At 40.5% G+C, this 24,519-nt stretch overlaps 1 protein-coding gene and 1 long non-coding RNA gene across 2 annotated transcripts; one reads left to right on the top strand and one right to left on the bottom strand.

Moving 5' to 3' along the window:
- Positions 1–1,097: 1,097 nt before the first annotated feature.
- LOC147654359 (uncharacterized) lies at positions 1,098–10,596 on the top strand. Its single transcript, XR_015285022.1, has 2 exons — positions 1,098–1,212; positions 9,522–10,596. It is a non-coding gene; the product is annotated as an uncharacterized LOC147654359 (long non-coding RNA).
- Positions 2,395–23,553, bottom strand: CCDC80 (coiled-coil domain containing 80). Its single transcript, XM_023941842.2, has 8 exons — positions 22,820–23,553; positions 20,531–22,431; positions 16,265–16,421; positions 12,258–12,394; positions 11,448–11,596; positions 8,132–8,235; positions 6,487–6,567; positions 2,395–4,919 (listed from the first exon to the last, which is right to left on the bottom strand). Exons 2-8 carry the CDS (start codon positions 22,421–22,423, stop codon positions 4,573–4,575), a joined length of 2,868 nt encoding a protein of 955 aa, XP_023797610.2. The 5' UTR covers positions 22,424–22,431; positions 22,820–23,553; the 3' UTR covers positions 2,395–4,572.
- Between the last annotated feature and the right edge of the window lie 966 nt (positions 23,554–24,519).

The following is a 24,519-nucleotide window of genomic DNA, read 5'->3' as shown; positions in this document are numbered from 1 at the left end:
TGTCAGACGAATTCTTAAGATAAGCAATGAGTTCAGTGTCAGAGCCTCATACCAGAGTGTACAGTAAGCAGTAAGTGATGCATTTCTCTGGACTGAAGACAGTCCTGCCTTTGTTCTCCTCTGCCACCCTGTCCAGGCTCTGTGTATAAAGCTTGTGTACTGTATTGATGGCTTATTGCTATATTAACATACCTCCTGTCATTGATCCATCAAGAGGGACAGCCTGTTTTCATATGTAGCCCATGGTTTGTAACTGTCAAGTTATAAACTATGAATTCAGAATTTCTATTCTTTTTTTTTCCTGTATTTTTATAGTATATATTAAGAATAACTGTGCAAAATTAATGTTATTGTTGAGAAGCTTTTTGCATCTAATTTCATTGTGCTTGTATAGCAGGCCATTTCAACATAAGGCATTCTGGTTGTTTGCATCTGTACAGAAGGAGTAGAAGGCATATTTCAGTGTAAATTCCAGAAACTCTGTTGCTCTTATTGGTTTATGATATTGTATTTTGGGAAATGAAACTTAAAAAAAAATCCTCAAACTGTTAAAGGCTTAGTGACAATAAGACTTTTTTCTTTTTTTTTTCCCAATATATACCTGAGTTTCTTGCCTTTTTCAGTCACAGCTACCAACTTTAGCAGGTACTTTCAAAAAGGGTGAAAGTACTGTTAGCTTTAGATTGCTTTGCGTTTATGTGAGCAGTAACTTTTTACATGAAGTTCCAAAGACCTTTGCCTTGCGTCAAGAAAGAACATAAAAATCAGCCATGATCATGCTAAATACAGCATCAAGCCAAAGATTAATGTCTTAAAAACCATGTTTGACCCTTGTGCCTGAAATATCTGCATTTAGAGACAAGAAATATGTAAATGAGTGATCTTCAGCTATTTTAAACTGCATTTAGTTCTTGCTTTCAACTCTCGTCCTGCTTAGTGATTTTCCTTTCTGTAAATTTCTCTAATGCTATGCTTGACTTATTTACCCAAGTCTAGATTGCACAAAGGTATTGGTTATATAACTGTTGATCCAAGTTTTTACTCATGCTGCAGATTTCCTTCTGTCTTACATGTAGAAATCTTTCTGTTGTCTTCAGGTTGGAAGTCTCGGAGAGCTTATGTTGGATGGCCAGGCAGGTTTCTTATTATAATGAAGGAGAACTGTATATCCCCTTTGCAGCAACAGGAATGTTAACTGATGTCAGAAAATGGGTAAGGATTTGTATCCACTTAGTAACATAGGGTAGATAGTAACCCAAAGCATAACATGCAAATCTTTGCAGCTGTGCTATCCATGGCAATGGTAAAATGTAGTATGTAGGTGAGATTTTAGAGGAAGTGACTGTGAACAATTGTCAGCTGGAGAGCAGCCCTGGTGAGCAAGGAGGAGCAATTCTTTAGAGTTACATGTTTCAGATAGGTCATGTGAAATCCCACTTGGTTAAGTATTTCCACTATATGGAAACTACTCCATGTTGGAAAGCTTAACTTATATTCTCTCAAAATTACAGTAGGGAAATTTATGAGGATGTTTTTGGAGAGCAGCATTAGTTTGGCACATAGTCTTTAATGAATACCTTGGGCAGAGCGTTCATGCTTAGCTTTGATTTAGAGCCCAGATTCACAAATGTTTGAACTTAATTGCTGCTGAGGGTGCAATGTTCCTCCCTCCAGGTTTGAGGAAGCAGTTCACAAAACATCTCAAGAATAGATGTGTGTTCATGTTTCTCTTGCAACAAGTAAATTGAAGTATTTATTTTGGTTAATTTCAGCTATTTTGTGAATGTAGCAGCTTCAAAGACAGACTGTGGATGAAAACAACTGCCTTTGAGCTGAATCAAATGCCAAAAATATGTATAAGAAAAAAGATTTTCTTTATCTTGTAGAATCTTCCCACTAAGTTATGTTGAAATAGGACCTTAATCTTAGTAAGTCTGTCCTCAGAGTGATGCTTCAGGGACAGATCCAGTGATCTGGATTTGATTTGTAATTCCTGAATACTTATACCTGCAAGTTAGCTATGTGTTATTGTTGAAAGAATATTTTGGCTTGGTGCTCCTTCTGGCTTTGCTTCTAGTTTTATGTAGGGAAAAGTGGGTTGCAAAATCAAGATTTTAACTCATTGCTAAAAGTTTCTGGTAATTCAGTGTCATTTTGTAATGAAGGCAGAAATAGGCACCAGAATGTAGAATAATACAGAGTCATCAACAAATTCTGTGATTGTGGATGTGTAGTTTTGGTTAAGAGCCCATCCCTACCTCTCTTGATAAGTGGACAGCTTGTTTGGAGTTGTCTTTTTAATGCAACTCCCACTGAATGCCTAGGCTGGGTTTGGTACTTGCACAATTTGGCTTTGAATTTCTGACAGGGGTATTAAAAAAAAGGCCATTTGGATCAGGTGCTGCACTCTTTTAATATTAGTTAACCCTTGAAGCACAGGACATTTAATTTATGTGATTTGTAGTGTGAGTTAAAAGAGCTTTCATTTAAAGACTTTACATAAAACAAGATTACAGGAAAGCTTAAAGGAACACCTGAAAGAAAATGCCCCAAGGGTGTTTTTCTTTCTGCCTACAGGAGGTGCCTGTTAGGCATCTGGTATACTTTTCTCTGCTGTTGCTTTAGGCAAGGAAAGTTAGGCAGCTGACCTTGATACAGTGATTCAATGAACTCTTGTTTTCTAAAAGTGAGCTACAGGACACTCCATTTTCTTCTAGAAATCCTTCCATCCTGTGATTCTTTTTGCCTTTTTGAATTTCTGTCAACTGCTTTCACCTGTGGAAGTGCTATCATCACTGAGAGCTCAGAAGTTGTCTGCAGACAGCTGTCCTCTCAAAATCGTTCTGTCAAATGCCTTCCCCCAGTTAGCTCCAGTCACCTGAGGAAGGCAAGTCAGGAGCTGTACCCTGCACTAACTAGACCTTGTGATAGGGAGAGCAGCCTGCCCCAGAGAGCGACCAGGTTTGTAAAACTAAGGTCTTGTGACCATCTGCCTGCCTTTTTGACATTCAGAAAGAAGGGCAAGTAAGGCCTGACCTTTTGTGACTTAAGTTTCTAAAGAAAGCATCTGGTTTTGACTGAACTTGTTGCTTTAGCCAGTTTTGTTTTCATCTGGGGAAAAAAAAAATCAGGAAAATGTCAGAAGTCAAAATGCAGAGCATGCTCTGGCCAGCTTAGAGCTGTAGCTTCTCCCTGTCTTCTCTGATGGCAGTACCCAGTACGTGTGTCCTGTTCTGTGCATCTGTATGTGGTGTGCACCCACATAATGGATTATAAAAAGAAATGTGATTGGTCAGGCACAGCTTTGACATCAGAAGTGGCCAATGTGCCATGATAAAGGCTGACATGTATCTTCACTTAAAGATATTCCATAATCTTTCTGTTGCATATTTAATGTTTAGAAATCTAACCCAAATGTGTTGAAAGCATGGCTATGCATGCAGTTCCTGCCACTGGTTTCAGTAGGGTAGGGCAGTGCTACAACTCCAATGCCCAAAGACTTCAATGAGAAGGGACTAAAAACCATTTCTGAAAGTGTGGCAGAAATAGAGTTTCTAATGGTTTAGCAGATTAAATTAATTTCAAATACTTTTATAAACATTTAATCCAGATCACTTTTATAGGGGAGGGTATGAGAAGAAGAGGTAAAAGAAAGTTTGAAATTTAGAGTAACAGTTTAATTAAAAGCATTATTATAGAGAGCTAGTTACAACTCATTGAAAATATACTTGAATGAGATTTCTTTTTCAGATGAAAATAATGCTTTTCAGATTTCTGTATTTCAGACAGTGCTAACCCTGGTTGGTGTTTCCACTTAGCTATCATTAACTTGGATTTAACAGTGAGGTGGGTGGGATCTAAGAGAACAGGGACCCCAACTGAAAGAATAAATAGCCATGCAGTAAGCTTTGTACTTAAGAACTTTACATTGTATTGTATTGGAACAAGTTCTGCCATAGCCATAAATCTTATTTTCATTTATAAAGTGAGCTAATTACAATGGTAATGCACTGTCTTTTTAAACATGGTGTTTCAAAAAGATTGTATTACTGTTGTTATTATTAAAGAGTATGCCCCATGGTTCTTTCTTAAATTTTCCTTTTCTGGGAGAGACCCAAAGTGTGGTTCTTTGTTTCTCTTCATAAGCATAATGAAATCTCACTTTCCAATAAATATACTTTTTTTTTTTTCCTTAGAAAAAGTAGTGAAAAGCACATTGTTGGACACTTTGTTTCCTGCCCTACTGTAGTGCCCATGGGCTGGGGCTATGGGGTTTTTTTGTTTGGTTTTAATACAAACAGCACCTGCTGATGGCCTTTGTTTATGAAGGTTTAAAAATATAAAGGAGTCTTTATTGTTTAAAGCTTCAATACTACTGGTTTGAATTGCTTCACTGTAAAGGCTTCTGCATTTTTTGAGAAGGCAAATTACCAAAGTCCCTTGATTGAACAGAAGAAGAATGAGGCATGGCTATCTAGGTGGCCTGGGAGGATTTTCTGCAACTGGCCACCTATTGCTTGGATAGCTATTGGAAGACAGACACGGGGGCAGCCAGAGGCTAAGTCGCTCTGTTCAGTACGGATATCCATGGTGGTAACTTCCGTGGTGACGGTAGTCGTCTTGGTAACCTTCTTGGTAGCCCTGGTGGTAGCTGTGGTAGCCATACCCACCATACTCATCATCAGGGCACTGCATGCCCAGCGACTGCTGGATTGTCATTTCCTGGCGCCGGAGCTGCATGGAATCTATCAGGTCATACACAATTGCCATAGACCACATTGGAGAAGGATACCAGGATTTGACGTTGCCGTCTTTCCCCACTAGAAGCATGGAGAAATATTCTGGGCTAATTTGGAAATAATTCCGAATGTCTTTCACCAAATTAGCTGGGATGTCTTCTCGGTCTACAGTTGAGCTTCCTAGAAAGTGATCACATAAAATCAGCATTAATGTTTTGTTTAGGTGATGATGATGATTTCTAGGTAAAAAAATGAGCAACAGGAGATGGGATATAGCCCAAGAGTTGGCAATGTAAAATTATTGTAATTTGCAAGTTCAGATCCATTTCCTGGATCTGAAATGAAATAACTGTGAAGTGAATGTATTTTTAACAGCTTTTTAAAGTTTAGTGAACTAGTCCTTATTTTCTTATTCATAGATTATTATCTATGTACTTATCCTATTCTCTTATTCTTCTGAAGCTACTGTAGTGTGGTACATCTTTTTGTCACCCAAAATCCATGAACTTCTTTGATGTCTTTGCAGCTTGGGTCACCAGTTATGTATTGCAGAAGGCATATGTGAAAAACAGTAACAGTGAAAGAAATTACAGGAATTTAAGTGTGATAGAAGAATTGCAAGAGCCTATAGAGCCTCACTCTTGAACTATCATAATATGTGAGGTGTGGGATGTGGTAGATGTCATTTCCTCTTCAAGGTACATGTTCTAGGGTGAATCTGATGAACTCCAGATGTCTGAAGTCTGTGTTGGGTGAATGAGTAGAAATTGTAAGACAATTAAGATCAGTGGGCGAATATTTACACAGTTGGCTTGGCAACAGGACTCTTCCATAGTGGCTTACAGACTTAATGTTCCTGTGCTGTAGAAGGACAAGAATGCTTTCATGCACAAGAGCATGAGTTGGAGTACAGTTGGGATAAATAAGCTGCTTTCTGTCTTTGTTCCTCCACTGATGGAGGCAGTTGTTTGGATTAGTTAGTAGAGGAACCTGCAGCATTTGACAATGGGACTCTCTCAATGATCTGCCTGAAAGAGCCGGGATGCAAGTGGAATACTAAAGAGTTCATAAGAAAGATGGAGAATGGGCCCTGGTAAAAAGTCTGAGTCAGAACAAAGGGTATTAATTTTACACGGAAAGAGGGTAAATTTAGATTGAAGGAAGAGGTTTTTTAGGGTATGGGTGGTGTGACCCAGGAACAGGTTGCCCATATGGACGCTCTGTCTCTGGAAGTGGTCAAGGATAGGTTAAATGGGACTTTGAGCAACCTGATGAAGTGAAACATATCCCAGCCCATGGCAGGGGGTTGGAACTTGATCATCTTTAAGAGGTCCTATTCACTCCAAGACATTCTATGAATATAATTGAGGGATCCATAGAGGAGAATCTGTTGAGTGTGTGTTCGATTAGCCCTACAAACTCTTGAGTGTGTAAAAAGGCACAAACATCCCTGTCTCTGACAGCAAGGCTAGAAGAAGAGTGTACTGGGGACTGTAACCTTAGGCAGGAAATCAAAATGTGAGATAAATTTCAGATATTTGTGCTTTTCTGTCCTGAAGAACCTATATAATATTTAGTCCAGAAGCCCAAGAAAGCTTTTGTTTTTTGTGTCATCTTATTTCTAAGAAGAAACAAAAGAGGAAAACAGTCATACTCATCCCTCTAAAGAAATTACAGCAAAGAAGTACTCAGCACTGTATAATGCCTTTCATGGGTAATACTGAAGAAACTGGAAACAGTCACTTACCATTAATTGGATACAACTCTAAGACACCTCCAATATCTTCTCCAACTCCTAGCAATTTGAGGATAGTTATGTGGCGCAGACCTGTGGAGGAAATGAAGGTTTTGGGTCAGACCAGATCTTTGTGCTTATCTTTGGTCAGATTTCAGTTTGATCAGCCAGGTCTGTGATTGTTAAGTAAGGGTCCGGTTTCAGCCAGCCCTCCAGGAGCATTACTGATTTCTATGGAGTTCCTGCCAGTCACATCACCAAATAGGATAAGCTGATAGTAAATGTGATATCAGTTGCATAAAGCTGTCCCAAGGCCAGCAGCATGGTGATGTGGTTCTGTAGCATAGGGATACACCAGTAAATTGCAGAGGCCATTCTTCAACTCCAGAATCTTCCTGCACTGTTTTCTTCACTAGTGAAGTTTTTACTTATACACACAGCAAAAAATTATTTAGAGGCAATATAACCTATGCCAGTTAAACTCTGAATGACTGCAGGGAATAGCTTATGAAAGATACTCACTTCTTCCATTTGATCTGCACAGAGGCTTGGACTGTTGCCTCTGCTTTGAAGAAAGACCTTAGGGGTAGCAAAAACTCTTCACGTAACATGAGTCAGTACAATCTATTGTTTTAGTTACATCTTTGATGTAGCTGCTTTTGTAACTTGGAGGTGAGATGCTTGGAAACATGCCACTTAGTTAAAACACCCATTGACAAATGCTTTAGAAACTCACTGGATCATGTTCAAGTTGTCCCTACCAAAGGGTGGGGACACTCAACTGTTTTGACTATATTTTATTCTTCAGAAAGCATATTGCAGTGGCCCATGCAGTTTACTTTAGTACTTTTCCAATGAGATGATGCTGATGCTCTGAATGAAAGCCAGGTGATTATGAATAAACAATCACACTGTACAGATCTCTCTTCTGATGGAATTGAAATGCATAGAAATAGCAGCTGTTGAAAGGGACCTGTTTCATTCTGTTGAAGGAGTCAAATCTAGCATTGCTAGGAACTTAAGGAGTAAGCCTTATATTAAATTTACTTGTTATTCCATGACAAGAAAACAGAAGAGTGCTTCTGGGTCTTGCCCTTAGTTGTCTCCTGGAGGAACCCTGACTATGTAGGTGGATCTTAAGTACCTAGTTATGAGTCTGGGTGGGCTTTTATTGGATGGAAATGGCTTCCATTAATATTTTTACGGATTTTTGCAATGAAGCAGTAAGGAGAAGAAAAAAAACCCTGATGTCCGTGTATCTCCCTGATGCCTGCCCCAGTTCTCAGTTGGATCTTAAAGGATCTACTCTTACCAAAGTATTTCCTTGTGTTGTTAAGTTGTGCAGTACAAAAGAACCTCAAAACAACTATTACTCTCCTGAATTACAAGCCTGAAGAGAAACTTTGGAGTGCTAGCATTTTCTGCTACATTAACGCAATGTTTCAAAAATTATTCCAGGGAACACTTTGTTTAGCTGTCTTAGCTGCCAGTGTGCTATACTGCCTACTTAGCACAAGCTTCCATTTGCATCTGGAGGAAAATTTTCAGTTGTCACACTCCTCAGACTGTCCAGGTTCAAACTTGAGCAAAGGATTCTATCACATCACCAGGAAGGATGTGGTTTGGGGGAGCAAGACTATAATTCTTTTTGACTCACCAAAATTGCAGGCTTGTCCACTGAGAGCAGCAAGCTGCTGGGAATAAGCCCAGTCTTCATCACTGGGAGCAGAGATCACCACCAGCCGCCTTCTCCATCGGAACCTGAAAAGAGAGTGTGGCCAGGCATGGTCATGACATGTGACTGAAGTCCTATGAGCATTTCTGTTCACTGTAGGCTGAGATATGTCATATCTCTCACAACTTCTAAGTAACAGCTGGATGGGAAATCTTCCCAGTTCTGTCTATCACTGGGAGAGGATAAAGCTTGTTTTGAATTTTACAGCTCCAAAACTTTCAAAGAAACACTTGCAGTGCTGCTGCTTCACCAAACAAACACTTCAAAGTTTATGATCTTTTCTCAAAGCCCCTTCAGTAGTTACAGCAGTGCTGAGAAGTGTATATGCAAGACAGAAGGATTCCTGTGGAATTCCTCACTAGGCATTTAGCTTTTGCGTCATTCACCACTGCTGGAACTGCACAGTTATTTTGCAGTCCAAGGGCTGTCTGAGAATTAGGGTGTATCTTCATTTCAGACATAACTCATACTTCTGTGTAAATAATCACTGACCTCTTTTTTCTTTCCTGCACCACGTTTGCTCAAAATACCTTCAACATGGCTTTAAATCTGAGCTTGTTTGTAAGTGTGTGTTTGTGTCAGCCTGTGGCTGTATAAGGCATATATGGGACAATAAGATAAACCTTGGAATCTTTCTTTAATAGGGGCTGCACCATCTACCCAAGATTTTGCATAAGGATCTCCTGCCTTTCCTGTCAAGGAAAGGCAGTGCCATAAGGACATCTGAAATCTTTAAAAATTCTAATTCTAGAGGTATTTAATACCCTCTCAACAACTTGTTTTTTTGAATATAGGTACTTCTCCACTTAATCTAAATAAATCAGATTTATAGGAATTTGCAAAGCTGCAGAGATATTTTTACAGCAGGAAATGATCTTTTAAATGGATACAGATGTTACTCTGTTATAATAATAGCCTGCTTTTCTGCTTTACCATGTGAAGATCTCAAAATGAAGGCTAATGCAAAATGTCAATTCTTCTTCACTTAAGAGAGGCTGAAGATATAGTGGGACTTACTCAAAGTCAGAGAAGAAGTTGCTAGAAGAGCAGGGCATGCTGAGGTCTTTGCTTGTTGATTGATACTGATTTATTTTTTTTACAATTAGAGAAGTAAATCCTTGAAAAGCAAACCTCCTCAATTTTCTTCTTTCTCAGGAGGAACAGCAAAGAGACATGAATGTGTGTGTACAGTTAAGTGAATAGGAATGAGAAGCAGTAAGGATCACATATGTGATGTGAAGAAAAGGAGGGAAATTCTGCATCATGATTCTGAAAATGGGGAGCAAAATACTGTTTGTGCTCTTTTGTATAGAAAAACACCTGGATACCTACCAACCATGAGTGAGAATGTGGCCATTGGATCACATTTTGCGTAGGGAAAAACTGTGAGTCACTTTAAGATACTTTTGTATTTCTTTCTATATATTTTTTTTTTTTAATATCTCCTTTGGAGTTACACAGAGCTGAAAAGTGTTGAAAGCCATTCAAGCTGTTTATTCCCCTGCCTCAGGAGCACTTGGTGTGCTTATCTGGGACTACATCTTAGAAATTAATTCACTTGGTCCTTCACACTCACACTTCACAGTAGTTTGCCAACATTAATGTACAGATTTCTGCTTTATTTCTGACATCAGAAGCCGTGGACCAATACTCCTGACAAATCTTCCAGACCCTTCCTTGTGTGGAACCTTACTTTTTCTTCTGTTTTGCATCCTGTTCTGATGTGTGAGCCCTGAGAGCAGCACAGCCAGTATCTAGGTTTCAGAGGAGGACTCACCCCCAAACTCAAGGTTTTCTTCCTCCTATGTGTTGCTTTTAAGCATTACTTAAGCTGGCTCTGGCTCTCACGGTCTCCTTTCACACCAGGCAGGTTTTTTAAGAACAATATTCGCATTATTATAACTGAACTCTGCAAGGAGCAACACCAGGGAGATGATGCCAAGGCTGTTGTTCAACTGGGAACATGATATTGGACAAATCTGGAATTAATTTTACTGGGAATCTGACCAGTTAATGTGGTTAGAGAAGTCCACCCAATATTTAAAGCTTGATGCTTGTTTCAAAGACAACAAATGCATTCTATGCAGCAGCAGTTCTGTTTATAGATGCGACACTGCATTTTTTGTGCCCAGCTTTCTAATGTGTATTTATTACTAGGGCTGTTTCCAAGCAAGGAAGCATTTGGGGCCTGTCCCTTTCCAGTATACAAGCTCTTTCTTGTGCTGATCAGCTGTTTCCAAACTGTGGTGGTTCTTGGTGGTCTCAAGGATGAATCACTGGGACCTAAACAGGAGGTGGTGAGGTGGGTGGGGTGGATCTTTTTGAAGGTGCCCTTTCTGTTGAAGTGGCCAGTGAACTTTTAAAAAAAAATAAATTTATCAACAACCTATTTGTTTACTTGTTGCTCCTTTCCTCCTCATCATAATCCATCTTGCTGCCTCAGTTATTTTTAAAGCCATCTGGCATTAACAGTGTATTCCCATTCTCACAGTAGGTGAGGAAGATGCAGTTGTAACAGATAAAGTCTAGAATGATAGGGTAGGCCTAATTTCATGTCAATTATCCTGTGATCATTGAGAGAGGGCTGTAGCTGCACAGCTCTTCTGTGGGTCTGAATGGCTACAGTCCAGATAAATTTATTGCCTGGAATTTAGATCTCGGGGTAAAGTAATAACACAGTATGTAGAGATTGCATAAACAAAATTGTCTTTCTGTAGAAGGTCTCCAACATTTTGCAAAAGACATCTGGAAGACCGTTAACAATATGCATGACTAATACTGGCAAAGACAAACTGTTATCTCAAGCAGGATAAGAAGGAAGTTAGAGAGAATTTAAACTTATTTGGACTATATGGAAGGGATTAGAATGGGATTAATGAGATTGGGATGGTTAATGATCAAAACACATAAACACTGTGTTTCATACATGCAGCTAACATCTGTGAATTAATCCTTATTTGCTCTTCTAATGCAAATCGGTTTTATTATCTCCATGTCATGATGGGGAAACTGAGGTATTGAAAATCAGTGTCCAAGGAAGATTAGTTCCTCAGGAAACATGTCTTTCAGTATTCTATACAAGACTGCATTCAGCTCTGACTGCGTCTCTCTATTTGCTTAACATTGTAAATACTTGAGAAACCTGTATTTAAAAATCCTAGAAATAGTTGTATACATGGGTATTTTTCCAGTACAATGATAATTAGAACTAGTAGCAGATAAGAACAGAAGGTGATACCTGGATAAGAAGCTCTCAAGGGATTGCTTCTTATCTTCTTTGCAGACAATGCCCTCTTTTTTCTGTCTTTCCATGTCTTTAATTCGTGATTGGAAGGTGTCAATCAAATCAAACACAGACTTCATTGCTATGGGTACTTCATAGTATTGCTGTTAGGAAAAAAAAAACAAGACAGGTGGGTATAAGGATGGTCATATTAGCAGCCTTTCTGCTTGTATCACAGCACTGTAGGATATTTAGAGATAAAAGTATTCTAACTCGCATGCAGGCAACAAGGCCTAAAACAGATCAGAAACTATGGAAAATATAATTGTTTTTGCAGTCAGACTGCCCTTTGGGAGGGGCATATTTTCACTATTTGCCCAAAGTGATAAGGCCATGACATTGTAGTTACTATATGCTTTTGTAAGGCCATTCAGCTAGAGGATTGTCCTTATGCGATGTGCTGTCATCCTGTTGAGCAGCCAAACTTTATGTTTTAGAATGTCAGGTACTACATTAAAACCCTGTTAGCTGTGGGAAGGTTCTGTTCCTCATCATTCCAGCAGAAACACAATTCCTGACATCCTTGCTCCTGTAAGTGCAGAAAATTAAGATAGCTACCTATGTTCTGAAAATTTTGCTTGCTGTTTTTAGCTTGTCCTCCAGCAACGACCAGGTCCTGCATCAGTATCTTGTGTGCCTCACCTGCAAGTGTGTAGTATAATTTCCCAAATTTTTCATTTTTTTTTTAGTATGTTTCCAATGCATTTTCTTTCTGAGAGAGAAAGAAAACTCAGAGAGCTGAGTTCAAAGAATTGAAACCCTCACCTTGACCTTCATGTCAGTGTCTGTCAGCACCATGAAGAAATCATTGTAGGTCATCCCATACTCTTTCCTCAACTCACTGATGAGCTGCTGGTCCACAAGATCTTCATCTTCTATCACTTTCATGGGCTTTTCATTATCTTAATGTGAAGCAAAGGAGAAATAAAAATAGTCATGGACTTACCCAGCACTTTGCCTTTAATTTTGCCTCAAAGGAAAAGGGAGTATTCATTTCTTAGCAGCTCTCTTCCTGCTGCATATTCAATGAATTACAAAACACGTGTGTGAACTTTTCATTCATATGACTTTTAACTGTCTAGTTTTCCATCCCAATAGTCTTTGAAAATCAGTCGATCCTAGGATTTACGCACTTCAGTATTTATCATTTGTATGTTTTTTTTAAAAATATTGCTCTTTCCTGGGAAGATCTTTGAGATTTTTTCAATATGCTTATACATGTATATGCACATACCAATCATTTCACCAGCTTCTGAAATGTAGCCACTTCTGTAATTGAAAATACAAATTTTGGCAATGTGCATCATGTGCAAATGAGGCAGCAGAGGTGATTTGGGTCAGTAAAACATAGCTAGAACCCCTTGAGGTTGGCCAGGACAGTAGAGGTAACCTTACCAGTCTTAAAAAATTTACATTTAGTGACTACAAGAAATCAGAAACTGTCTTGAATTCTGCAGTGTTAGCAGCATACCTCTCCAGATACCCCAGTTTGGCACTCCCTCCTCCTTCTGCTTGCTGATTCTAGCAAGCGTGACAGGCAAAAACTTACTTTTGAGTACAAATTGTACCTACTCAGTGATCCACTCTAAGAAAACATTCTGAAACAATGAGAAAAATACTTCTGAAGACTGAGATTTGAAGAGAAGCCTGTGGAAGTACTGAGGTTCCTTGCATCCTGTGGAACTAGGGTGAATTGCAGTCAAGTCCTGAAAGTCTGTGTCATCAGCACAGCCTCAGCTGTAGCATCCAGCACAGCCCCATACAACTGCAGCAGTGCTGAAACAAGCCTCAATATGCAATTGTAGGCCTGGAAAGCTAAGGACAGGCTAAATCACACACCAAATGAAATGTTACCTGTGCACCAAGAGCTCCCTGCAAACACTGCTTGCATATGCCCTGTGACACCACTATGAATGCTACATTCATATCCTTACTTAGAAATCCCATGGCTTAAGTGACCTACAGCAGGTCATCACAAGGTGTAATCCAGAGGTACAACTTTTCAGTCCCTTGCTCCATAATGATTTGTCAAATATTTGTCAAATAGAGATGTGATTAATTGATCCAAGTTAAGGACACAGCAATAAGAAAGATTTCAGTCATTATACAGAGAAGTATTTTAAATAATTTTCTAAATGTACGTAGCCTTTAAGGAGCATACTGATCTGATTCAAATTTTACAATTGGTCCATCCTGTGTATAGACTGAATGAAACTTCTGAATTAAACTTTTGGGCAAATGTCTGAATTAGAATCTGATCTTTAGGCTTCACACCTTGAGCCCACTGCTTACCAAAAAAAAGCTGACCCAGCAAATATTAAAATTTGACTATACTTATCATGCTATATATCTAATTTATATGATTTTTCATTGTTATATGTACCTCAGTTGAAAATTTTATAAAGAATTAACGAGCAATGTTATTCAGTTTTGGTTGGATGGATTGATGGATGTGCTAATTGGTTATTCACTTCATAAATATATGTAAATCTTGCATCAGGTGCTTGATGGGTGAGATTTATGCATTACTAGTGACAAGTGTGACCATAAGAACATAGACTAAAAGTTCACGTTTAAAAGCAAGGATTATCTCATTGGCCTAGATGGAGACAGAAAAATGCGAATGTTCTTATTGTGAAATGTGATAGAAAACAGCTAAGATAAAGGAGTACCTTAGACCAACTGACCTATGGTACCCTTCTGTTTTAAACTCTAGATATCAATATGAAGTTAGCCCTTTAGAGCCTCCTTTTTACGAGACTTTCTTTCAAAATTTACAATGAAAAGAAAATTAAATTACAGAGTGAGGCAGAAAAATATAGTCCCAAATAAGTCCACAGCAAGTCACAAAGACTGACCTGCGTTTCAAACTTGGAAATTATTTCTGTGGAGAAAAAAAGAAGTTAATCTAATTGCCTCTTTCCAAGTCACTACTTGTCTCTGATCTCTGCCTCATAAAGGACATCTGAGATCCGTATGACGATCCATCAGAGGTGAGACTATGCTACTTCCTGCAAAGTCCTTGCTCTCTTTGCTTTATCTCTGAAAGGATGGAGAAACATTTCTCCACAAATCTTTGGCAGCTAGACAGTCTGGGAAAATGAGTTATCTTTAGAAATAATTCCAATGAGGTTACAAAGAAGGCCAGCAGGTTGCTTTAGCAGTACAGTGGCCTAATAAATTAGGTAATTGCTTTGATTATAGCTTGGGTAGCCAGGGGCTGATGTTTACCTGATTAAAGTCCCTTTTCCCATAGGGGAAAGAGACCATATTTACTAACTTGGGCTGAAGAGAAGACCTCTCCAGTGACAGAGCTTTTTGTCATTCCAGTGGGAAAGTGGGAAATACTCTATGGTTTACTGTGAGCTAATCTCGACCAGTGCCACTCACTCATTCACCACTTCTAAATGTGTTTGAAATTTCCAGTGAAAAGTCTTTTCTGTTGACTTTTCTGTTGATGTCTTTTGTATTTTAGACACAAGATGCAGCACTCTGAGTAGACCTCATCATGCTGGGTGCTCAAGCTTCTCACTACAGAAACATACTGTGTACAAAAGGTTTCTTAGGAGCTTTTGCTGCCTCTGATGTTCACAGAGAGTGAGCTTTGAAGAGGCCATACAAACAGGAAGGGTGGAGGAGAAGGGGAGGTAGACAGATATTTGTATTATTTATTTGTATTGTGTGTATTTCAGGATTTGGTGTTTTGGGAAAAATTATAGGGTGAACTTGATGAAAAGTTTAACCTATACCCTTCTAAATCTCCTGTATTTCTTCAACCATTTAATTCCTCCTATGAGAACTCAGCTGTTAAATACACTTACGTGGTTTGAGGAAAGTTTGGATGTCGGTTAAATTTAGAACAAGCTGAAAGAGTATGGTCTGTGTCAGAGTGAATATCTGAATATTAGCCAGACTAGAGCTAAATATAATCCTAAACAGTCCACTGACAGGCAGATGGATCTAGGTACACAAAAAGTGACCTTGAGTAACCTTGGCCTGATGTGGAAAATCCTGTACTGCTCCAGATTTGTCAAGGAGGTGCACAAATGGACAGTCTGGCAGGATTTGTGACTCACTGTCGTTCAGGGACACAAGGCTAGATCCTGTCCCTCTGAGAGCAGCAGAAGCACAGCTGGAAGCCAGACATCAATCTGTGGTCTTCTGGCCATTTATATGCCAGACCTGAAACACCCTGCAGCTGGTCAAGTCCTGAGCTTTCTGTTCCATCACACATCTTTTCCCAAAGTTTGGTAAAACCAGATGAACTTCAAGGGGAAAGATGTGGTAGACTTGTAAGCAAAATTAGAAGCTTTTATTCTATTTGCAGTATAGAACTGTAGAATATTTGTATTTCTTTGGCTTCATCCAACAAAGCTCTCACAGTGGTGTTAATATTTAGAAACAGACAGAAATGCAATAGTTCAATGATTCAAGAGATAGCTAAGCTTAAGTGCTTTGCTGGACTGCAAGCTAAAGTCTTTGTCCAACCACTATTATTACAGGACAGGTTTTCACTGGCTTTGGTGGGTGATTCCTCAGGACCTGAACACTGACAGCAATTGTTCCAAAGCTACCTAAGACAGATGGATGCCCAGTGTCACCTGTCTAAATGGAAACTCTGAATATGAAGATGGTGACACTAAATATGTCTAAATGAGCTACTTTTCAGGTCCTGCATAGTTTTAGATTTTGACCCAAGGTGAGGTGATTTTTCCCTTTGCTGTCTGTATTGTGCCTATGAGATGGAAAGAAAGTATTAAAAGAAAAAGAACCTAGCTGGAAGTGGTCAATTTTCATGCTGCTGTTGTTCATGGTGCCAAATATTGTGATGACTGAGATCTTCCTCGTTGCCATCTTGCAGAAGCTCTCCAGATACTCATCTCGCTGCTGTACGTACATGGTGTTGTCCGCCTTGGGGGTTGTGATCAGCTGGTTGGTGGCAGAGACAAAAGAGTTTGTTTAGTATAAGGAATGAAGCAGATGATTATTTTACTGGAGGAGAACTGGTCACTGTCTGCAAACGGGGCTCTCTTTCCCATAAAGCTGTTATTCTGTTTGGAGTATACCTTCATGCCCAGGCCTGACCCAAAGACATTCAGCCAGCTACAGGAAAACCTTTGGAAGCATGTACAGCTGTTTGCACCAACTCCTCTGCTGATTCTACCACAATGCTGGTAGAAGAAGTATTACTATATTTTACAGAGAGCCACATAGTCTCCTTTTATCCCTTGCCCTGCCCGTCGCACCACCTCCCTCACAGCCTTCAGTGGTGCTATGACTCACTCACAGTGGGAGCCCTGGGAACATGGCAGCCTCTCTGCTCTCATCCCTTGGTCCAGGCAGGGCTCCCATGGCTGTTTTGACTGCCAAGGGAGGGGTACAACTAGGGCTATATGAGTACTTATGTAACTGATGGCCATCTAAGAAGACCTTGAAGACTTGCTAAGGCCACTGTGACCTCATCTGAAAATGACTGATTTTGCTTTTCTTTGTTCTAAGCCACTTTGATGTCTTATGGGACTTATACTTGTTCAAAGGCACAGATGTGGGTGAAAAGAAGGAGGAACAATTACAACAACAAAAGTATAAAAAGCTCTACATTTTACAGTACTTACTTCAAAGCCTTCTAAGGATTGCAAAGATTTAATTTTTAAAATGTTTAGAGCACATGACTCTGATCCTTCATTAGTGACTGAGATGAAAATATTCCAGGGAAGGGGCGTGTGTAACAACATTCAGTGATCCCATGCAGCAATTTCCAGCAGAAGATGCATAGGAATGCTGCAGCTCTAGCAATGTAATCATTCTAACTGGCAGCAGTGAACTTCAATCAAGCACCTGCCACTGATCCCCCAAATACAAAGGGAGCTGGAATATGGACTCAAGCTTTATGATTTAAGGTCACAAATAATCCCCAAAATCCTTCAATTATAAATTTATGCTTTAATCTGTATCAGGAGTAATAATTTTCTGGCTGCCTTCTGAAGTTTTTGGGGCCTGAAGGCTAATTTTTACTGTACACTCTTTATAAATCCAGTTCATCAATGTAAAAACATTTCCGGGCTTATAAAATCTGCCTCTCATTTATGCAAAGGCCCCTGGCATGACTACAGCTTTGGGACATGAAGGTGAATGAGAGTGACAGACACAAAGAGGATTTGGTTTCTGGGGTACTGCATGTAATGCATTGCTTTTAAATTGCATATAAAAATGCTTCAAATAAAAAAAAAAAAAGGATCATGAGAAGGGTTTGAAGACTGAGATGACAAACAGACCATTGGTTTATATTGTCTCCTCCTAGTTTTGGAGGTCATAAGCTGGAATGCAGAGTCAAGCCTGAATCTGATCCGCTTCATCAAACCTTGTAGAAAAAGCAAATTTCCAATGAAAGCTTTGTGCCAGGTCTGTTTTAACCCAGGCTGTATATGCACTGTCTCTATCAGTGTTTGCATCACAGAATCACAGGATGGTTTGGGTGGGTGGGAAGGGACCTACAAGATCATCTTGTTCCAACCCTTCTGCCAGAGGCAGGGACACTTTCCACTAGACCAGGTTGTTCAAAGCCCCATCTAGCCTGGCCTTGGACACTTACAGAGATAGAGCATCCACAGCTATCACTCCCTCTTTTTTATAAGCTCTCTTTAGGTACTGGAAGGCTGCTATAAGGTCTCCCTGAAGCCCTTTTCTTCTCCAGGGTGAACAGCCCCAACTTTTTCACCCTGTTTCCATAGGAGAGGTGCTCCAGCCCTCTCATTATCTTCCTGTTCCTCATTTGCATTCATGCATGTGTGTGTGTGTGGATGTGGGTATATATGGAGTGTTACAAATAAACTGTCAGTTGGCATTTCATCACCACAGAGAAATAAACAAAAAACCCAAATTCACAAGGCCACAATTTCTCAACATTTTCAAGACTGCAATAAAAGCCTCACTATAGAGAGGTGAGGCTGTTTGACTCAAAACCCATATGTTTTTTCAGTTTCTGCACCTGGGACCTATATTTGTCATTAATTGAACTTAACCTGGAATAGACTTCAAAATTCCAGATGTTTGAAATTCACACTGAAATCTGAAATTGTTAATGATGTAGAACTTTAAACCCCATGTCCTTGTTAAAAGGTGTTTGGAAATGGACTGGAATAATGTCCTTGGAAGCTAGTCTGAAAGACAAAATACAGCAAAGCAATGGGGAACAACTTGGGTAGAGGTGCTTCTGCAGCAATGTGGGCTAATTCTCTAGAGAGGGAGTTGAGAGATTCGGGATTGTTCCCCTAAGGGAAATGAACAGTTTGATTGGAAGGAATGCAAATAGGCATGTATGGATTCAAAGAGGCTTGAGAAGTTCTTTGTTTTCCGCATGTGCTGTGTGTGGCAAAGAGAAAATACAGTTCATCCACTGCTTTTACTAAATACTGAACAAAACCTATTCCTCAGGGAGCTTCAGAATAGGCAGGTTGAGGATTTTATTAGATTCTGGAAAAGTAAGGTGCAGCATGGCACAATCATTTGTCTTCAGTGAGTTCTGGCCTGATAACCTGAGATTGTGCAACTCTTCTCAGAGATCCAGCTGTGGATCTGAGGTGGCCCAGTATCAGAAGGTTCAAATTTCAGACAATCCTTTTAGTTGCCAGGACTGTGGTAGTGTTACAAATTAGCAGTCTGACATCTGTGAGCTTTACTTTTGGCTCTCTTATTTTCAAGTTTGTTTATATTTATCCTGATGCTAACATATATTCTTGGAAACTGCAACACTGAGACCAAATTTCAAGGATCCCAACTTCTACATCGTTTCTATCTCTGAGCTTTTGTTTTAGCTAAATATTAGTTAACAAGTAACTAATAGGCTTTATTTGCAAAATTCAGTCAAGTTCAATTTTTTTCAAATTTATGTCTTTTTTCCACTTCTAGTGCTAGCTCCACACAGTCCTTACATCTTGAAGAACGGGAATGGGAAGAAGAAAGTTGCCTTGTTTTCAGGGCCATGAATCATCAGCAGAATGATTCATTACATTCCAATGGTTGAAATCTTAACTTGGCATCTTAGATTGGCACTTCAGCTATTTGTACTGGAATATGGAGCATGAAAGTCAAAGGCATTTGTGACAATGACTATTGGACAATAACTGTGAAACAGACCAGCTTGCAGTAGGATAATTGCAAGAAACCAGCTCTCACAAGAATATTTTTAAATAACTGTTTTTCAAAGTGTACCCTTCAGGATATGTGTCATCTGCCAGAAAAAACATTTGCACTACAACTACAACTGTTTCCTGTCCCAGGTGAAGTGGTTTTTATAAGTAGTTGGAAAAACATACAGTGCTATAAAACCTGGGGACAAGTAACTCCAGACCATGCTGAAGTTCTCAGGCTTGAAAACTTACTGGAGTGTTACAGTTTAATACAAACAGCAGGAGAAAATCCCAAACCAAAATAAAGTTTGCACAGGATCTCTGAAGATGTCTGGGAGATCTGATGCCAAATTCCCACCCCTCAGGGCATCTGATCACAAGCCTTTGTGCATATCCTCAGTCAGACGTACACTAGTAGTGCCAAGCCACCTGGCTTTCTTCCAGCTTTAGGACACCAGCACGAATATGAAGCAGGTGTGCCAGCTGGCAGGACATGCAGAGCACTGAAATGTGGTAACTTTGGCAAGTACCCCAAGGTGATGAATGGATGTAATCCACACTGGAACCTCATTTTATTGATCTTAATGATACAGATCCTGACACCTACATATCCACTGGAAGCAATATAATCTGATGGCTATATGGTGGCCGATAGAAGTGGCTGGGAGTTTTATCCAGGTTTTATCCTAATCTCTGGATGACTGATTTTTACGCTGCATGTAAGATTTCCAGTATGAGGCTGCGAAACCTGTTGGAAACAATTATTTGGGTCTACAAATTTTATCTCTTAAGACAAAAGCACCAAAAAAGAGTAATGCAAACCCACTTTAAACTTACAGTTCCACATATTCCTACGAGGGAGATTCAACTTCATTTAGGTATTAAAATTCAGAGGAATGGATTACTTACAATGAGCCTCCTCTTGCCTTCAAAATATTCCAGGAGGTTAGTTGCTGATTTCCTGGGAGGCTGTAGGAAAGTCTTCTTGTTGGACTTAGGAAAATCCTCATTCTCAGTCCTGCTTCCCTTCTTCTTCTTACTGCGGTCTTTGTCCTGCTTGCTCTTTTTTTCAGCTTTGATCTTCTTGGACTGCTTCTCACTCTTCTGCTGCTTGTCAGATCTGTCCTTCTTCTTTTTCTTCTCAGGTTTATCTATTCGGTCATGCTTCTTTGATTCTTTTCCTTTCTTTGGGGGAATATTTCCTGCTGCAAACTGTTCCTCTAAATGGGAACTAGCAGGTTTGCTTGGGTCATATTTGTCTTCATACTCATTACTGAGTATCTTTGCTTGGGTCTTCTTTTTTGGTGGTTTACTCTTAGTTGGTTTGTGTTGCCCAGGTGGGACATTCAGGTCCCTGTGGTTAAAGTCCTTTCTGTCAGTTCTGTTATCTTTAAACCTACCCACATTTGCCTTTGTATAGTGCACTGAGGGAGCTGTTGGAACTTCTGTGAAACTGTCATAGCTGGCAGCCTTGTTTGGTTTCCGTGTGGCTGCCACTTGTTTCTCTTGGTGGCCGCGCAGTCGGTCCCTCCGGTTTGTTTTCCACACAGGAGAGTAAAAGTCCTCAGAGGCTGTGACCCGTGGTGTGGTGGCATCAGGGGCTACTGGCAGCCTGTGGTACTCTGTGGTGGAATGTGACTTCATGGTCCAGGTCCTCTGTGTGCTGGGGAGCAGTGTAGTTGTTGTTGTAGACCGGCTGGCTGTTGTCACTGCATGGGTGGTAGCACGAGTAGTTGTGGTGGTGGGAGGGAGGGTAGTGGTCCTTACTGTAGGTAGAGGAGTGGCCACTGTGGTTGTCATTGGTTTCCTCACTGTTTTGGTCCTTGTTGGCTGATTATTGCTCTTCCTTGGATCCTCCTTCCTTGCTGACACCTGGACATGTTCACTGCTGGGGATAGACTGCAGGGTGCCCCCATTATTGCCTTCCTCAACCACTTGCCCCTCCACCCCAGCTGCTTTGCATGTCTGGATGAAGCCCTTCTGCCTCATCTTCTCAATTTTTCTGATGGGGTTCTGATCAATGACTTCATACATGGCCTCCAGCCTGACTGGGTAAGGATACCTTTCCTCCACTTGCAGGGTTTTCTTCAACAGTACCATGCCAAATTTCCCTTTTTCCAGTTTCAGAAAGCTCATGAGCTTAGGGATGAGGGCAGGATCTAGTGGCTGCTCCAGGATTTTTCCTTCATTGGTTATCCTTCTAACTTTTCCCCCTTCTTCCCCTTCTTCATGGAACAACACAATCTGCTGGATGTGCCTCTCAGCCAATTCACAGTAAACATCATTTTTCAGCAGGCTCATCATGAGCCGGTAGTAGCCCTCAGAGGCATGGGGGGCAGAAATGACCCACACCCGATTTTTCCCAGCAAAGCTGGCCAGGACATTGGGAGAACTTGACCCTGAAGGGAAACGTACCACTCGTGACTGGGTGGCAGAGGATATCCCTTCATCCTTAATCATCTCAGACTTGGGGTATTTGGCTGCAGCTGTGAGTCTCTGTACCAATCTCATTCTGGTCCCTGTGCCCCTGGCCTGGGAACGTGCTTCCCCTTGCAGGAGGTTGGCAGGTGACTTTGGAGATGCTGAAGAATCCCTCTTGGTGACAGGGTGTTGAGGATTTGGGCTTGAATTCCTTAGGGATGCTCCAGACCTTCTCAGGAGGCTGCTTGAAGCCCTGTAAGCCAGAGGCACTTTCCTAACTCCATGGCTCCCTCTTTCCACTAGCCTCTCCAGCTTCTCAGAGCCACACACTAACCATGCTGCCCACAGCAGGGCTAAGCTGAGAGCTGGCCTCCAGTTCATTGTGCAATCTGTGTTGGGTGGGGGGAGGAGAAGGAGAAAAATTAGATGTTAACAGTATGATGATAACTTGCCCAAGTGATTAAAAATGCAAAGCACAGGCTGGCTATTTTGTGTGATTTATAAATGCTTGATTACACCTCAGACCTGCCCTAGTGACTCTGTAAGTTTTACAGTTATTTTTGGAAAAACACAGAATGGATCACTTTACGAAGAAATGAGATCATCCTTCTGTAACACGATACTGTCTATCTAAAATGACACCGTGATCTGCATCCTTCTCTCTGTCTCTCACTCTCCCCATTTCTCTCACACTCCCACTGTATGCACATGCAAACACACACTGAGCAAGGGTCCCGTACACAGAGCAGAAAGACAAGAATTTGACTTGAAACTTACACTCTCAGGGAAGTTCCCCTGCCAGAGACGAATTTTCACGTCTTTTTTCCTTTAAAAGGAGACTAATGCCATTCAGCTTTACTGTTGTTCAGTGATTTATCTTTACGCAGCCCAACAGGTCACAGAGCCTGTTGTGTGTCTTTTAACTTTCTTCTTCACCTTCTTGACCGGCGGGATGAGGTTAGCGGAAATTTCCTTTGTGATCTCTGCTTCTCCATTTACCTGCAGGTCTGGAATTTTGCTGTACCGGTTACCCACACAGGCAAGGATTTCATTTAAGGAAAGGGAACTTCTGGCTGCTCCAAGTCTCTCTTTTAAACTTCCCAAACCTCCTTCCCACTCCTTGCTTCCTCAGTCCCGTTTAGCTCCTTTGTTTCCAGAGAGGAAAGCACCAGCACTAATATATTTTCCAGGCTGAAGAAAAACACAGGAATGTGATGCTGAAAAAAAAAGAAAGGACGCTTCCCTTTCCCCCTTCTCCACACTTTGACAAAAGCAAATTGTAAAACACTCGTCTTTTTTCCTTCTTGGCTGGCCGCGATCCCAGAAATGTCAGGGCAACCCCAGCCCTGCTCTGAACCAGCCTCAGACAACGGTGGCCACTGGAAATGGGGGAAACTTCACTCAGGATTTAACAGCTCAGCAGAACCCGCCTCCTCCCCACTCCGACACAGCGAGGGAGGAGGAGGAAGGCTCTGGGGGTTGAAACACTGCACAGCATCACAGAGCACTTCAGAGAGGGTGACTCCAGCCTTAACTCTTTCCTTCACATATCCCAGCTCTCTGCTCTTCTCTGACTTCAGCTTTTTCTTTCCTCCCACCAAACCGACACTGGATAAAAAAGTATGTTTCTCCATCAGTCTCAATAACAGCTCTGGTATTTAAGAATTATTATTTTAAACCTTGTTATTTCTGCCTTGTCTTTCCCCTTTCCTTGTTTTTTTTTATTGTTTTCTGGGAGTTCCTCAGTGAAATCCAATTTTTTCTTCACTTTCCAGCCAGTTTCTCTTTCAGGTCCTCATGTATGTCAGTATATTCTTTCCTCAGACATCATATGGACATGACTGTTTGTTAATTTGTAGTTTTTAAAGAGATCCGTCTGTTTACTATTGTATTAAAATTAGAGTCATATCTATTTCCCATGAATGTGCACCAGCAATGGAAAAAGAAAAAAAGAGAAAAGGTACAAAAATACCTACAGAGACAAGGGTAAAGGCAGGGTCATGTCCTTTGCTCTCCCTTCGTGGTGTAAATGACACCATTCTATTGAGCTGACGTAAACTGGCACAGCTTTGCTGGCAACACCTGGTCTTTAGCAGATTCACACTGGCTTCAGTGTGCCGAGCGCCTTCAGTGTAAAACACCACTTAATTGTAGTTGATGGGTAACACCTAAAAATCTCTAAGACCTTAATACTACTTTAACTGTTTTCCAAGATTTTGCTTATTAACAGGGTTGCTGTTACATGTCTGTGATAACACACTGGATTTGATCTCAGTTACATTGTCTGGAGGTGAAGGTGCACCTTCTACTTTCCTTGAAGTTAATGTTTCAAAGAAGAAACCTTTCCTTTTTTTCTATCTTACTTTCTTAGTTTTTATGTAAGTTTTCAAATGCACTGATAAACATTAGTAGTGATTTTGTTAATGTGCATTCAGTTTGTGTTTTGTGGCCAGTGGTTTGCCCTGGAGGTAGGGGAG

This window comes from Cyanistes caeruleus, chromosome 3 (genome assembly GCF_971803275.1).
Source record: "Cyanistes caeruleus chromosome 3, bCyaCae1.hap1.1, whole genome shotgun sequence".
Lineage (NCBI taxonomy): Eukaryota > Metazoa > Chordata > Aves > Passeriformes > Paridae > Cyanistes > Cyanistes caeruleus.
The sequence above is the reverse complement of the archived record's forward strand: the minus strand, read 5'-3'. Positions and strand labels throughout refer to the sequence as shown.